At 34.3% G+C, this 17,237-nt stretch overlaps 3 protein-coding genes across 4 annotated transcripts; all 3 read right to left on the bottom strand.

The window, feature by feature from the left end:
* Window positions 1-2,731: 2,731 nt before the first annotated feature.
* LOC132168838 (putative F-box/LRR-repeat protein 23) lies at window positions 2,732-4,249 on the bottom strand. The gene is made up of 3 exons (XM_059579896.1): window positions 3,743-4,249; window positions 3,085-3,599; window positions 2,732-2,996 (listed from the first exon to the last, which is right to left on the bottom strand). The coding sequence occupies exons 1-3, from the start codon at window positions 4,060-4,062 to the stop codon at window positions 2,851-2,853; spliced, it is 981 nt and encodes a 326-aa protein (XP_059435879.1). The 5' UTR covers window positions 4,063-4,249; the 3' UTR covers window positions 2,732-2,850.
* Window positions 4,250-7,537: 3,288 nt separating this feature from the next.
* Window positions 7,538-9,220, bottom strand: LOC132168841 (putative F-box/LRR-repeat protein 23). 2 transcript variants are annotated; one of them, XM_059579900.1, is made up of 4 exons: window positions 8,827-9,220; window positions 8,072-8,553; window positions 7,855-7,957; window positions 7,538-7,729 (listed from the first exon to the last, which is right to left on the bottom strand). In XM_059579900.1, the coding sequence occupies exons 1-3, from the start codon at window positions 9,150-9,152 to the stop codon at window positions 7,860-7,862; spliced, it is 906 nt and encodes a 301-aa protein (XP_059435883.1). In that variant the 5' UTR covers window positions 9,153-9,220; the 3' UTR covers window positions 7,538-7,729; window positions 7,855-7,859. The 2 variants fall into 2 exon arrangements, with proteins under 2 accessions (XP_059435883.1, XP_059435882.1); XM_059579899.1 differs by having other exon boundaries at window positions 7,538-7,957.
* A 3,506-nt stretch (window positions 9,221-12,726) lies between these two features.
* LOC132168839 (putative F-box/LRR-repeat protein 23) lies at window positions 12,727-15,742 on the bottom strand. Its single transcript, XM_059579897.1, has 2 exons — window positions 15,359-15,742; window positions 12,727-13,450 (listed from the first exon to the last, which is right to left on the bottom strand). The coding sequence occupies exons 1-2, from the start codon at window positions 15,673-15,675 to the stop codon at window positions 12,793-12,795; spliced, it is 975 nt and encodes a 324-aa protein (XP_059435880.1). The 5' UTR covers window positions 15,676-15,742; the 3' UTR covers window positions 12,727-12,792.
* Between the last annotated feature and the right edge of the window lie 1,495 nt (window positions 15,743-17,237).

The following is a 17,237-nucleotide window of genomic DNA, read 5'->3' as shown; positions in this document are numbered from 1 at the left end:
TTGCGAAGGAAGGAATCGCGCGCAGGAAATTCCCCATTTCTTGAAATCCTGCGAAGCTAAAACAGAGCACTCATCACTCCCCATATTCATCTTCCATCACCGGAAAACTATTGCGAACAATGGATCTTCAGTTTTTTCATCTAGAAGGGTGGGTTCGGACAGTTCAGTCTTGGGGAGATCGAATAACAAGTCATCGGCGTCAAAGGGTACTTCAAGAAGAGACGAGCCTGCAATTGACGACATCGCCATTAGAGCGGTAATTTCTATCCTCAGTGGGTACGTCGACTGGCGTTTAAACGACGTGAGTTTTCGAGAAAATCTTCGAGAGGCACTATGGTAATTTCACTAGCTAGGTTGGGTGCAAAATTTGAAGATGCAGCATAAAAATCCCACGTGAGACGCATGTGATGTCATTTTCGTCTACTTAGACGGCAATTAGTAACGAAGGGTGTTAATTACAAATTTTTGAAATATTAGGGGGATACATTGCAAATTTTTAAACATTGGGGTTCAAATTGAAAAATACCTTAAACTTTAGCGAGGTAAAGTGAATTTTCCCCTAAAAATTTTGTTTTTTATCTTTTTTTTTTCACAAAACAAAAATAATAATAAACAATCCAAATACAAAACAATCTTATAAATATCAAAGAGGATAACTTATATAAGGACTTGGCATAAATTAGCTATTTTCTATACTCTAATGAAAGATAGACACATTAGCGTAAAACAACAAAAGTGAGTTAGATGAAAACACCGGATCTTTTTCTTCTCTTCAATAGTTCACCAAAATCCCTATTTGCTTTTGCTGCTGCTCTAGCACCTGTAAAACCGGCAACATCATATATGACAATGAAGCAATATTTCATTTATGACAAATGCTCTTTAGTGTTCTCCCATCCTTCTATATCCTTATATTTTAAAAGTCAACCCCTGAATTTGCAGGACTCACTCAAGTGAATGTTTGAATCCTACAAATTCAGTGATAGATTTTAAAAAAGAAAAGATGATCTTCATTTATAAGAAGAGAGTTACAACCAACATCCAAAAGGATTGTCATTTAGCTATGACCAAAAATCAAAACCCCTCATTCTTTCTTGCTAATCTTTTATATCAAAACAGTAACAAAACTTGAGGAAACCGTCCTCACTAATTTTACTCATAATAGCTTAAATATTTATATTTTCTTAATCAAAGTAAACATGATCATCTTAAAACGATATTCTAATGAAAGTAATTGCCTTTTTTTAGGAAAAGAAAGGAATCAAAAAAATGGGTAAAAGGCAGCATCGTGAAAAGAAGATGTATTAAAGCAAAAGAAAAAGAAGAAAAAAGAAGAAGATGGCTTTGTTGTAGAGGAAATCCAGCCGTTGATTTGAAAAAAAGAACAACGAAGAAGAAGGCAAACGTCTCCTAAATCTGCCAGCTAAGTTACCGCATAAGACTAAATAAAGCAGCAAAGAGAAAATAAGATAGGTCAAGAAAAAGAGAACGTTACCCAACTAAAAAGGAAATGATTTTGTTTAACCTTCAATAAAAAGAAATTGGATTTTCTCCAGTTCAAATGAATGGGAGAAGAGCTGGTTTCTTCAAAAAAAAATTAACAAAGTTGTCTTTAAAAAAAAAAAAGTAAATTGTTTTGTCTCTATTTTGTAAGGAACCGACGAACTAGGGAGGATTCGGTTTCAAAAAAAACAAAAGGGCACCGAACACAAATCGGTAGAGAGCCGCACAATGAATTTTTTTTTTTTTTATCAAGGTTTTCTCCTTTTGCCTTTTGGGGAGCCGACTGGGAGACTGAGATTTTTTTTGATAGATAGTTTACTGATTTAGTTTTATTTTCTTTTATGTTATTTGTTAAGTTTAATGTTTAGCATTTAATTTGAATATGGAATTTATTTTCGAGATTATGAGTGCATGGTTAATCCTCTAGTTAAGGTTAGGGGTGAAACCTAGTATTTTTGTTGTGTTTTTAGACTATTTTATTTGTTATTTATAGATTAATAATTTTAATTTGAAAGTAAGTTTATGTTGACAAGATCAGTGTTTTGATTCATTATGATTTTTGTTTATATCAAATGCTTACTTTGTTTGATTTGTTATGGTTCGAAAATATATGAATACTTAATTTACTTTGTAACATGTTATTGAAATCAAATTCTTAACCAACCCTTGTTCAATTTACTTTATTTATTTTTTTTTTAGTGCTTTATTGTTTTATCTTCCTATTAGAAAAATTGATTTTCTATTAAGTTGACTAAAAAAATATGTCTCATGAATATGTTTTTCATATTGTTCTAAAATGAATATCTTATTATGTTAATGTGACATTGTGAATTACCATTAGATTAAATAATAATAAAATCATGATGAATTGACAATTCATATCAAATTATCTCATCCCCGGAAAATTTTAAATTTCTTCTAAATTAAATGTTTTTTTATGGAATAAACCTTCCAAAATTATTTTTTTACTCTACCAAAAAGTCAATTCCTATAGAATAAATTTTTTTGCTTCTAAAATTCTAGTCTCACCGCTGACAAATCATCTTTCAGCAATGTTTTGCTATGCTCTTTGTGATATAAAATTTGCTTAACATCTAAAAAATTTAATAACGTACATCTGTTTCTTACATGTTAAGAAACACGTGTCATTTTTTTAGATGATTTTGTATGAATTAACCACGAAGAGCGAATGAAATTTGCAGGCAAGTATTGTGAAATTTAAAATTAGTACACACAAGAAGCGAATATGATATTAATACCACACATTCAAAATATTGGGTACAGGCACAGCATAGGAATCATTCCATTTATGCTTTTGTCAAAATAAAAACCACCATCACAAAAATCTCAGTCGTTGTTGGGGTCATCGTAGGCTTCAAAGTATTCAATGTCGATGTGGCCGTCGTCGTAGTCGTCGTCGTAGTTGTGATCGTAGTCGTGGCAGTCTTCGTCGTAGTAGTTAATGTAGCTGAAGTCGAAGAATTTGCTGCCACCTGAGAATTCATAATACACTCATAACTATCACACAAATGAGTAGCTATATATATATATAAGACAAATGATCTATGTCCGAAAACCCACCAGATACGTTAGCATGTTCTATGTCCGAAAACCCACCAGATACGTTAACAAAAGAACAACAATCATTAAATTCGTAGTCATCAATGGAATCATGGGGAAGACGCAAGCCTTTAATCTGTTCAGAACATCTTCTTCCCAAATCCCCAGCCAGAATGAGATTGAAACATCGGCGTAGGTCAAGCGATTCAAGGCGAGGACAACCATCAAGGATGGCCTGCAAGCCGTCATTAGTGAGCAAATTTCCAAAAAGCTGGAGGCGGAGCAATTCACTCATGTTCTCTGCTATAGTAAGTGCCTCCCCATCATAATCTCCATTCCTCTGCACCCGGCTGTTGAATTTGAGTGATTTCAGAAGAGGGCAACAGCGACCCACAGCTTTGAGAGCTTCTTTTGAAAAGGGACAGTATGAAATGGCAAGTTCCTCTAGTAATTCAAGTTTTGCAGCCGCTTGACTCAATCCCTCGTCTGAGATGTCATTGCAATGCACAAGCCGAAGGCGTTTGAGCTGACTTGAACTGTTAAAATACCACGAAATTTAGTTTATCCGGACCTCTATCAAACTGATTCAAACACATTGTACAACAAAGAGGCCCTCACGATTAAAAATTAATTTCAGGCGCATAATTCACATTAAATAAATAAAATAAAAAGAAAATACCTGTCGGCGATGTGCCTGAGGAGATCGTCGGTGCCGAAGTACTCGACGTTGATATCGACCAAGTGGCCGCAGCTGCGATCGACCGCGTGGCGGCACATCTTCTGGAAGTTGGGGAACTCCAAGTGGTTGCCGGAGTTGCGCATGTCGATGGCGCGCCACATCGAAGGATCCTTGCAGAGGCTGTGCCACGGGGAGCACACCATCTGCGCGCTCTTCAGGATCTCAATGGCTCCTAGTCTCAGCAGGATCGACACCGTCACGTTCCGGGGCAGCACCAGCCAGTTGCGGAACTCGTCTGCGGGGTCAGGAGCAGAGTCCATCGCGAAACTTTCTGGGAAAGGCTAGGATTTTGGACGACTTGCTTAGAATCCCCTTCCAATCAACATTCAAAAGGATTGTTATTCAGCTATGAGTCTATGACCAAAAATCAAAGCCCCTCATTCTTTCTTGCTAATCTTTTATCTCATAACAGTAACAAAACTTGAGGAAACCCTCCTCACTAATTTTACTCATAATAGATTAAATAAGCATATTATCTTTATCAAAGTAAGCATTATCATATCTTATTATATTCTACATTTAATTGAAAAATATTGTTTAATTATTAAATGATATTCTAATGAAAGTAATTAATTGTCTCTTTTTTTATGGACAAGAAAAGAATAAGGGGAGGGTGGGTGGGGGCTGAAGAGGCAGCATCGTGAAAAGAAGACTTAATAATTAAAGAAAAAGAAAAAGAAAAAGAAGAATAGGCTTTGGTTTAGAGGAAATCCTGCCGTTGATTTGAAAAAGAACAACGAAGAAGAAGGCAAATGTCTCCTAAATATGCCAGCTAAGCGACCGCATAAGACAAAATAAAAGAAAGCAAAGCTCAAGGGAAGCATCCAAGAGAAAAGAAGAGGTGTAAACGAGATAGGTCAGGTAAAAGAGAACGTTACCCAACAAATGGCTTGAATGGGATTGTGTTTGAGGAGTTTAAAAATACTTTTAACACTCAAAAAACTCGTTTAAAGAAAAAAGTTTTTGTTTGGTAAAATAAATTAAAAACGTTTTTAAGAGTCTAAAAAGTCTAAAAATTGTCAAAAAATACTTTTGGTAAAAGCTTAAAAATAAAATTTTTGCCCAAAAGCTCTTTTTGACTTAAAAGTTCTATTTTTCAAACGCAATCTCAAATAGGCTCTAAGAAGGAAATGGTTTTGTTTAATTCAATCGAATTCTTTCTGGTTCAAATAAATGGGAGAAGAGTTTTTTTTTTTTTTTATGACAAAATTAAGTAACAGAAAGTGAAATAATAGTTTTGTCCTTATTTTTAAAGGAACGGAGAGGATTTGGTTCCATAAAAAGAGGGTGCCGGAATACAAATCAATAGAGAGCAACACGATGAATTTTTTTTTTTTTTTTTTTTTTAAATCAGGCTTTATCCTTTGGGTAGTCGACTGAAAGATTGTAAGGTTTTTTTTTTTCAGAGATAGTTTACTAGTGTAGTTTTAGTTTTAGTTTCTTTTATGTTATTTGTTAAAACATTTTGATTATGAATTTATTTTCATGATTATGAGTGGATAATCCTCTAGCTAGTATGGGTGAATAGATGGTTATAATTGGTGGTTATTGGCATTTTACTAATTGCTAATTTGCTAGGCGGTTAGCAATTATAACCGCTTTTTAAAAGAAGAAATTAAAAACAAAAAACAAAATGAAAACGACTTTGTTTTTATGGTAATTCAATAATACCTTGCAAAATATGACATAGTTTTATATATATATCGTTTAACGGTAATAACCGCCTGCCTTTTCATCCTTAGTAGTTAGGGTGAAACCTAGTATTTTTATTATGTGTTTTTAGACTATTTTATTTGTTATTTATAGATTAATTAATGAATTTTGGGGATAATTTAATTTGGAAGTATTTTATGTTGACAAGAGTGTTTTGATTTATTATGATTTTTGTTTATATCAAATGCTTACTTTGTTTGATTTGTTATGGTTGGAAATTATATGAATATTTAATTTATTTTGTAACATGTTATTGAAATCAAATTCTCAACCAACCCTTGTTCAATTTACTTTATTATTTTTTTATTAGTGCTTTATTGTTTTATCTTCTGATTAAAATAAATTGATTTTCTACCTAGTTGAATAAAAGAATAATAAAATATGTCTCATGAATATGTGTTTGATGCATGTTGCTTCGTTTTCATGTTGTTTTGATTATTTTATGTTTGCAAAAAAAAAAAAAAGTACTTTTTGTGTTTTCTTTTAGTTCCATTTTTTTTTTTTTTGTGTGTTTTTAGTTCAAAAAATAATAATAATAATAATAAAATATTTTAGCGATGTTGTTGCACTAAAAAAATATTTTAGTGCTAATATTTTATCTCAAAAGAGTAACAAAACTTGAGGAAACCCTCCTCACCATTATTTTCTTTATTAAAGTAAACATTATCCTATCTTATTATGTTCTAGTTCTTGCATTCTATATTTAATTGTAAAACATTGTTTAATTATTAAATGTAGAGCTTAAAATGATATTATAATGAAAGCAATTGCCTTTTTGTTGGAATAGAAAGCAATAAGAAAAAGGGTAAAGAGGCAACAATGTGGCCTATTTGCTAGGCCGCACATGAGAGGCTTATATGATAGAAACCTTACACGTTTTTTTAAATTCGACTAAACTATAGCTTGACCCAAAGTGATTTACAAGGTGATTTGCACTATTCGAGGTAATACAAATCAAGGTGATTTATACTAATGAAGCATGGAAATTTTTATTACGGAATTTAAATCCATGCCCAGTTCAAACCAAGTTGCATCATGCCGATAAACCAAAACTCGTGTGTGAAAGAAAATGATAATTTGAAGACTCCTTTTTAAAGAATGTTACTCCCGAACAACTTATAATATGAAAGTGGTTTTTAGGTCTTTGAATGAAATGTAAAATCTTAAAGATTTTATATAATTTATTCACATGAAATTTGGAATCAAATTAAACTTGTCTCATATATTAAACGTGAGTAATGCTATATATTACAACACTATTTTATCATTATCACACTATGTTAAAATGACATTGTAATTCCATCATTAGATCAAAAATTCTTAATAAAAAAGAAAAAGAAAAAGAAAAAAATTCATGATGAATTGACAATTCATGTCAATGTATCTCAGACCTCAAAAATTTTAATTTTTTTTTAACTAAATGTTTTATATATATATATATATATAGATATATATATATATAGGATAATCCTTCCAAAATGAATTTTTTTACTCTACCAAAAAGTCATTCTTTTAAAATAAATTTTAGTTACGCCCCTGACGACATAGCATATATATTTCAGCGTTGTTTTACCATGCTCTTTGTTCTATGAATCTATGAAATTTGCTTAACATCTAAATTGGTCGCATGGTGCGAAATAATAAAGCTAATAAATTAATAATCATTGTTCTTATTTCTTTAGTATCTTCAGTAGTTTCTTTAGACTATACCGTCATGTTTCAAGCTCTTAACCTCTGCAACTTTAGCTGTAGCTTATATGGGCAATTCCATGGAGGATCACCGTTGCTTAGTTTTGGAAATATGTAAAGACTTGCACAATATATGACCAGATCAGATAATCAGCTTGGGGAATATATATATATATATATATAACAAATAAGGTATAAATAAGACATAATTTGAAACCAATCATTTCTTCACTTCCAAAAGGCCGGCCATTAAATAGAACTATACAATAAAGAAAGACTTAACATGAAATGCAATGCTACCTTTTAGCGGACAAGTATCATCAAAATTTAAAATAAAAGTCAATATAATACTAATATTAAACATTCAAAATATTGGAAAAGAAGAGTTGGGTACAACATCAGAATCATTCCATTTATGCTGCTCAAAGTAAAAACCCCGATCCTAGAATCTTCGTCGTTGTTGGTAAGGATCGATGTAGGCAGAGTTTAGTATGGGCAGGGGCTGAAGGTCCATAAATTGTGTTGCTAGAGGCCGATATGCAAAAAATAAAAAAATAAAAATAAAAGTAATTCCTTATAAATTTTTTGTTACCTTCAATTTTTATTTTATTTTTCCTTTTTTCCTTATGAGTTGGGGGTGGCCGGTATACCTCCATCATTGGTTGTCGGGGTGATCGTAGGCTTCAAAATATTCAATGTCGACGTGGCCGTATTCTTCGTAGTCGTAGTCGTCGTCGGAGACAACGCTGCCACCTGAGAATTCATAATACACTCATAAGTATCAGACAAATGATTAGTAAAAACAAAAACTATATATATATATATATATATATATAAAAGACAAATGATCTATGTCCGAAAACCCACCAGATACGTCAACAACAGAACAATAATCATTAAATTCATAGTCATCAGTGGAATCATGGGGAAGACGCAAGTGTTTAATCTGTTGAGCACATCTTCTTCCCAAATCCCCTGCCAGAGTGAGATTCAAACATCGGCGTAGGTCAAGCGATTCAAGGTGAGGACAACCATCAAGGATGGCCTGCAAACCCTCATTAGTCACCTTATTTCCGAAAAGCTGGAGGCGGCGCAATTCACTCATGTTCTCTGCAATAGCAACTGCCTCCCCATCATAATCTCCATTCCTCATGTGCCACCGGATGTTGAAATTTAGTGATTTCAAAAGAGGGCAACAACGGCCCACAGCTTCCAGAGCTTCTTTTGACAATGAACAGTACGAAATGGCAAGCTCCTCTAGTAATGGAAGTTTTGCAGCCACTCCACTCAATCCCTTATCTGAAATACTAAAGCATCTTACAAGTCCCAGGCGTTTGAGCTGACTTGAACTGTTAAAGTACCAAGAAAGGAAATGACAAAAATAAAACCAGCAGTTATCAACAGACAGGCAAACACCAATATGAGGAAGAATATTTCTACATCACCCAATTCATCATTGAGAGATTGAATCCACAACTGTAAATTTATTGTAGCAGAAATTCTGTTTTTTTGATGAGTAAACACTTATGTTGTTTTGTTCACAACAAAAAGGCCCTCACTATTAAAAATTAAACATAAACATATTAATCAAATCCGAACCAAAAATATAAAAAAGAAAAAACCTGTCAGCAATGTGCCTGAGGAGCTCGTCGGTGCCGAAGTTCTCGAGGTTGATATCGATCAACTGCCCACAGCTGCGATCGACGGCGTCGCGGCACATCCACTCTAGTTCTAGTTCGTAGTCCTCCCATTTGTTGTCGGGGTTGCGCATGTCGACGGCACGCCACATCGACGGGTCCTTGCAGAGTTTGCGCCACGGCGAGCACACTCTCTGCGCGCTCGTCAGGATCTCGACGGCGCCCAGTCTCAGCAGGATCGACGCCGTCACGTCCCGGGGCAGCTCCAGCCAGTTGCGGAACTCGTCTGCCGGGTCAGGAGGAGAGTCCATCGCGAGATTTTCTCGAAAAGGCTATTTTCCGGGAAAATCAAGTCACGGGGTTTGTGTTTGGAAATACGGAAAATGGAAATGGAATTGCTGGAAATAAAAGATTGAGAATCTGACATATATAGCTAATCTCCTAATAGACCCACTACTTAGAAAGGTTAATTGAATTCAAAGATAAAGTTGTCCTTTCATTTCCTCCCACAATTAACGTGCCCTTTATTCATTTTAACTAAAAATCTCTTGCTGTAAGAAAGTTTGGAAATAATTTACCGATTGAAATCCGTCAGATTTTTTAAAATATGAGATTTTTCGTGTTTTAAAATTTGAGTATTTCATTTCATCTAACGATCTAAATAAAATTCAAAAGTTTGTATGTTATCAACGTAATTAATTTTAGTTTTTAACATGTTTAATCCACTTGCCTCGGTAACACAAACTTTTAGATCGATTTGTTTAGACCGTTAGATGAAACAGATTGCTTAAATTTTAAAATATGAAAATCTCATATTTTAGGTTTTAAAACCTGAGGAGATTCAAATCCATAATGTAATTATAATCATTAACAAAATCCAAGAGAGCACAATAATATTGTTTTCACGAAATTATTTGTTGAAATTGATTTAGTTTGCTTGAATTTCTTTGATTATTCTAAAGTAAATAGTTGTATTTGCAGTGTTTCTTGGCCATTGTCCAACAACTTATTCCAGCCACCGTTGGCCGTCTCCCAAGTAACTACTCGGTCCTTAACTATCGGTAAATAGCCGACCTCTACCGCTGCCACCTACCTCTTAGTTGTCCCCTCCTTTCACTCGCAATTCATTGAGAAAAAAAAAATAATTGTTTTTCTTTCTACCTTGAGTTTGAAGTAGATGTTAGAATATATGTTTTCATATTAGGCTAATATTAAAATATTACTCATTTAAGTTTGATTGTAATCAAATTTTCCCATACTTGTATTCTCTCGCATAGCATAGTTTTCCTATAGATTGAGATTTTTGTATTGTATATATACATGAATCAAGTTAAGAAAAGAAAGATGCATAATGATGAATATATGTGTTTAACACTAAACTACCTCAGAATTTATTGTGTCTTTTCTTTCTCTTTGCTTCCGCTATAATTCTCTTCTTTTCTTTTCTTTTTTTTTTAATTTAAAATTCTACAAAATCAATTAACACCTTGTTGAATTCAATATGAAAATTTCAATAATTAGAAAGTCTAGTTAGAATTTAGATTATGTTTTGCCAAAAAAATAATAATAAAAATTTTTAAGTATAAATAAACATGCAAACCTTTTCTTTTTTTTTTTCTTTTTTCTTTTTTTTTTTTTTTTTTTGGGTTCTAGAAGCTGAAGAAAAAAAAAAGTTCGGTTTGTTAAAAATTTTTGTTTTTTATTTTTTATTTTTCACAAAACAAAAATAATAATAAACAGTCCGAATACAAAACAATCTTATAAATATCAAAGAGGATAACTTATATAGGGACTTGACATAAATCAGTTTTTTCGTGCACTCCAATGAAAGATAGACACATTAGCATAAAACAATAAAAGTGAGTTAGATGAGAACACCGAATCTTTTTCTTCTCTTCGATAGTTCACCAAAATCCCTATTTCCTTCTGCCACTGCTTTAGCACTTGTAAAACCGACAACATCAAATATGACAACGAAACAATATTTCATTTATGAGAAATGCTCTTTTGTATTCTCCCATCATTTTCTACCCTCATCTTTTGAAAATCAATTTTTGAATTTGTAGAATTCACATAAGTGAAGGTGTGAGTCCTATAAATCTAATGGTTGAGGTGTAAGTCCTACAAATCTAATGGTTGATTTTTAAAATGAGAAAATGAAAAAATGATGGAATTTGTAGGATTCATGCGGTCTGGCCAGGGGTAAATGCCTCAAACCCCGCCGGCCGTGACCCACTTCAAAACTCGTTTCTAATGCCTCAAAACCCATTTTTAATGCCCCAAAACCCGTTTCTAATGCTTCAAAACTTATTTTTAGATTCAAAACTAAAACCTAGAGGTGGAAAGTTAACCCTTTAGGACTACCCTAAAATCTATTTTGGTCCAAGTTATTTTCGTGCAGTTTTTATGTTTTTGCTTATGTGTCGGTTATTGATTAGGTGCTGTAAACGGGGTTTTACCAGGATGGTCCTGATAAAATGTTTTCTCTATCTTCATTTATAAGAAGAGAGTTTTTTTTTTTTTTTTTTTTTTTCGGTGAGTTAGAAGAAGAGAGTTACAACTAACGTTCAAAACGATGGTCATTCAGCTATGATAAAAAATCAAAGCCCCTCATTCTTTCTTAATTTCTAATCTTTTATCTCATAACAGTAACAAACCTTGAGGAAACCCTCCTCACTAATTTTACTGACAATATCTTAAATGTGTTTATTTTATTTATTAAAGTAGCATTATTATATCTTATTATATTTTATATTTAATTGTGAAATATAATTTAATTAGTAAATGTTGAGCTTAAATGATATTTCTAATGAAAGTAATTTCCTTATTTTCGGAAAAGAAAGGAATAAAAAAAAAAAAAAAAAAGGTAAAGAGGCAGCATATAGTGGAAAGAAGACTTAAAGCAAAAGAAAAAGAAGAGGGCTTTGTTGTAGAGAGGACGTCCAGCCGTTGATTTGAGAAAAAACAACGAAGAAGAAGGGCAAATGTCTCCTAAATATGCCAACTATAAAAGTGACGGGATAAGACAAAATAAAGAAAGCAAAGCTCAAAGAGAAAAGAAGAGGTGTAAACGAGATAGGTCAAGTAAAAGATAACGTTACCCAACTAAGAAGGAAATGGTTAACTAAGAAGCATATATATATATATATATATATATATATGCTTTAATTAAAACCTTTACTTAATTTTTTTAGAAAAAAAAAAAAAAAAACATTAATATTATTTGATTCTCCAACGTTCCGAAATAAATAAGGCTTAAAAAATTAATAACAATAAATTAAAAAAATCAAATAATAATAATAAAGACATTATTAAATAAAATCCAATCTTAACCGTTTTATCCTTAAAAATTGTGGGTTGATATTTTTTTGGCCTTGTTTTGTGAGAATAGCAATACATTTTGCATCCCAACAAGCGAAAAGAATCATTTTTAAATAAAAGTATAATATTAATATTAAAATAAATATTATTTAATTAATATTTAAATATAACAAAAATCCCTCACTTCAGTTTTTCACCTTCTGCCTCAAAATACTTCCACCACCCTACCTAGTTCGAGAGAGAGAATAAGACTTAAAAGCAAAAGCAAAAAAGCAAAAAGAAAAGAGAAGAAAAAAAAAAGGGCAAAACTTTTACTTTTGCTATTACGTGGACTTAAAGCAAAAAGAGACAATTAATTAAATAAAGCAAAAAGAGGAAGGAAAGAAATTGATTTGAAGACTCCTTTTCAGTATTTACCTCCCAAACAACTTTTATAGAATTATATAATAAAGAAAGAATTCTTGAAATGCAATGCTACTTTTGAGTGGAGGGTATTTGCAATGAAATGGATACTAACAGCCTATTGTTGTAGGAATTTAAAATTCATGTATTTAATTGTGCATATAAAATCAATACGATACTAATATTAAACATTCAAAATATTGGGAGAGAGGAGTCATTTCATTCAAGCTAGTCAAGATAAAAATCTCCATAGTTAAAATTTTGATTTCTGTCATAGTAGTCATCGTAGTCATAGTCGGAGTCATAGAGGTCGGAGAAATTGCTGCCATCTGAGAATTCATAATAGTCAGAATGAGACAAATGATCTATGTCCGACGACCCAGATGGGTAGTCATCATCAAAAGAACCATAACCATCAAGTTCAGCACCAAATTCATAGTCATCAGTGGAATCATGGGGAAGACGCAAGTTTTTAATCTGTTGAGCACATCTTCTTTCCAAATTCCCTGTCAGTTTGACACTGAAACATTGCCGTAGGTCAAATGATTCAAGGTGAGGACAACCGTCAAGGATGGCCTGCAAGCCGTCATTAGTCAGGTTATTTCCGAAAAGCTGGAGGTGGCGCAATCTGGGCATGTTCTCTGCAATAGCAAGTGCCTCCTCATCACACTCTATGCGAGGAAGTCCATAATCCTGGTTGTTGAATTTGAGTGACTTCAGAAGAGGGCAACTGCGGCCCACAGCTTTCAGAGCTTCTTTTGAAAATGGACAGTATGAAATGGCAAGCTCCTCTAGTAATGGAAGTTTTGCAGCCACTTCACTCAACCCCTCATCCGAAATGTCATAATAGCAATGTACAAGCCGCAGGCGTTTGAGCTGACTTGAACTGTTAAAATACCATGAAAGGAAATGACTAAAATGAACCAGCAGTTACCCAGAGACAGGCAAACACAAATAAGTGGAAGAATTATGCGTCTGCAAATTCATTATTGGAATAAAAGAGACTGAATCCATAATCCACCACATAGATTGTGAACTGTATATGGGATATCTTTCTACATTGCAGCCCCCCAGTGGGGCCTATAATTCAACAAGGAGGGCTGCAAAGTGGTGATGTGCCGTCTATTTTGTATTCTATGCAGAAAGATTATTCAAAGAAAAGAAACCCATGTCTAGTTGGGAACATTTTCCCGGCCAAATCATCCACAATTTATTAATTCCCATGCCCAAAACTTCCTACATACATTTGAAGCCATAAATCCAAGCGTCTTAGCATAAAGTGCTGGAAATGGATGTCTGCGGAGCTTACATTCAAGGAGCAGTTAATTATAGATCCCTTCATGCCTTTCATTTTTTGAATAAATAAAGCCATAACAGTACAGAAGTATATATAAGATGAAAAACCCATTTAACCAATTTTTCATCAACAAATAAGAGTATGCCTCAAGATTAACACCTTACACTATGAAAGCTAAGCACCTCTGACCAGGTACAACTTGAGGATAAAGCACATCAATCCAAATGCTTCAACAAAGTGATTTTGATAGTCTAAAGTTGGAATAGATAATACGAAAGATGATATCCAATGATATATAAGATGAAAAACCCATTTAACCAATTTTTCATCAACAAATAAGAGTATGCCTCAAGATTAACACCTTACACTATGAAAGCTAAGCACCTCTGACCAGGTACAACTTGAGGATAAAGCACATTAATCCAAATGCTTCAACAAAGTGATTTTGATAGTCTAAAGTTGGAATAGATAATACGAAAGATGATATCCAATGATATATAAGATGAAAAACCCATTTAACCAATTTTTCATCAACAAATAAGAGTATGCCTCAAGATTAACACCTTACACTATGAAAGCTAAGCACCTCTGACCAGGTACAACTTGAGGATAAAGCACATCAATCCAAATGCTTCAACAAAGTGATTTTGATAGTCTAAAGTTGGAATAGATAATACGAAAGATGATATCCAATGATTTTTTTTTCTAAGAAGAGGAAAAAGAATGTGTTGAAGCTTTTTTTAATGAGTTGTCATACTGTGTGTGACAGCTTTTCCTTTTATAAATTTTGGATGCTGGTAGTAAGAACAGAGGCAAGGGCAGCAAGACAAGCACACAAAACCACAGTTAGACAATGCAAGAAACCCATGTTGTTGATGTCGGTATGACTATCATAAATTTCTGGATGCTGGTAATAGAATGCAGAGTTGAGTGAAGCAAGACTATCACAAACACATGGTTAGATAATATAAGAAACCCATGTTGTCGATTGACGAGAGAAATACAAATTGATTAAGTTAGGAGGGAGAATAGTTTAGAACCTACATGGGCTCAATGCGACAGGCTTGCAAGCCAACTCCTCTAAAATTGTGGCTCAACTCAAGCCCGAGCCAAGCTCAAACAGTAGGCAATAACATTCAAAGTCCAGAACGCCAACAACTTCTGATAGCCATGCTAAAACCAAAATGAAACCAGGAATCAAAATTCTACAACCCTCCCAGAAATTTCAAACACCCTCAAAATGTCAAAACATTCCAAAAATCAAAACTTAATTAGCACAGGATGCAGCAAATGATAAACACAAATACCTCAAATTTACCAACAAACCCTAAACCTCTAAGTCAATAAACTAGAATTACACGAAGTAATTACAAAAATCCAAACGACCACAATACTCATAGCATATCAATCAAAAAGGCCCTCAATATTAAAATTTAAACATAAACATATCAATCAAAACGTTTATTTCTCGCGCATAATTCAAAAAAAAAAAAATACCCATCAGCGATGTGCCTGAGGAGCTTGTCGGTGCCGAAGTACTCGAGGTTTATATCGACCAACTGGCCGCAGCTGCGATCGACGGCGTCGCGGCAAATCGTATTGAGTTCGTCGTCATTCCAGTGGTTGTTGTTGCCCATGTCGATGGCGCGCCACATCGACGGGTCCTTGCAGAGGTTGCGCCACGGCGAGCACACCATCTGCGCGCTCGTCAGGATCTCGACGGCGCCCAGTCTCAGCAGGATCGACGCCGTCACGTCCCGGGGCAGCTCCAGCCAGTTGGGGAACTCGTCAGAGAGGTCAGGAATAGGGTCCATCGCGAGATTTTCTCGGAAAGGCAGGGACTTTCCGGGAAAATCAAGTCGTGGGGTTTGGGGGCGTGTTTGTGTGGTGTGGGGGGTTTTTATTTAACCACGTCAACGTGTTTATCAATAATAATTAATAAATTCTTGATTTACATTCTCGTTGAAAGTTTGGAAATAATTTAAAGGAATGGTAGGTTTATAAATAAATTTTACAGAAAAAATTTTATAAATCGATATGGTACAATAATTATTGACCAAAGAGGGTGATAGAAACCTAAACTAGCCATCAAAATCTCAAAAAAGAACTGCCTAGAGAGAGTATAGCAAAGTGGGTAGGGAATTATGACTCCCTCTTCCCCGCCCCTTCTCCTTCCTTTTCTCTCCTTCACTGTAAATCGACTAGGACGCGTGTGTCAATGGTCATTAGGGTGCATTATAACAACGCATGGCTTTTCGTAGACATTGTCCTACGTATAATAATAGCATGAGTGACTATTGTGTATGTTACAGATAATGTTTGAATTGTGAAGATTTTAAATTGTATTTTTGATATTGTACAGAGCATTTTGTCTCATTTAATTGTTATATTAATAAAGAGATAATTCGATTAAAAAAAATTAAAAAATAACCTCCATCAGGATTTGGTGTAAACTAAGTGTTTTTCAGCCTCCAATCAAATTAGACCACGTAAGCTTAAAACGCTAACATAGTTTAAGTCGAAAACACCGAATCACGAATTTTCTCTCAAGACAACTGACGTCTGAAACTGGTCTGTCAGAAGAAGAACTGGTCTGTCGTAAGCTTAAAAATATTATGCAAGGAGAAACACCGTCTCGGTTCCTCCGCCCCATGCAGCGCCATTGCTCACCACCGAAGCCCCACTCAAGAGATGCATCAAAATATTATGTTTAAAAACCATATGAAATTGCCAATTTAAGTTTAAAACTCAAAAGGGTTGAAAGAATCTCTTGAACACAAAACAAAATGGTTTTTCCCTCTCTCTTTAGGAAACAAACACCCTTAAAATCAAAATCTGAGACCTCAAAAAAAGGTTTCAAACCCAGATGCAAAAAACATTGGGAAAAGACAGAGGTGTGAACAAGAAGGAGATCAGTCAAAAAATGCCTTCCCAAGGATGTTTCTTGCTCTGACCTTCTCAACGAGAAAAACCAAGATGATTAGTGCGGTTTAACCCAACGACTAAGGGCGTTGAACTGAGATTACTCAGATACGACTGATTTCGATTACAAACGGTCTCCGGTGAAGTTGAGAGAGAGAGAGAGAGAGAGGGAGAGATATTGACAAAATCACGATTGGGGGCTTTATACAAGGGAGGAGGCAGTGCGGTGGCTTCGAGTGATTCTGGTTGCGGCAATCAGCGGAGGTAGCTGGTGTTGGTGGATCCGGTGGTTCTGAAGAGGAAGAGAAACACCCCTTTCGTCAATGACAAAGGATGGGTTGTTGTTGTTGATCGGGTGTTTTGGTGTGTATTCTATCTTGTATATCAAGCTGACGTGTTTAATTATTATTGAGGCTGTAAATGTTAGGGTTTACACCAGGACTGGACATAAGGG

Source organism: Corylus avellana, chromosome ca2, assembly GCF_901000735.1.
Source record: "Corylus avellana chromosome ca2, CavTom2PMs-1.0".
Lineage (NCBI taxonomy): Eukaryota > Viridiplantae > Streptophyta > Magnoliopsida > Fagales > Betulaceae > Corylus > Corylus avellana.
This window is presented reverse-complemented; position numbering and strand designations above follow the sequence as displayed.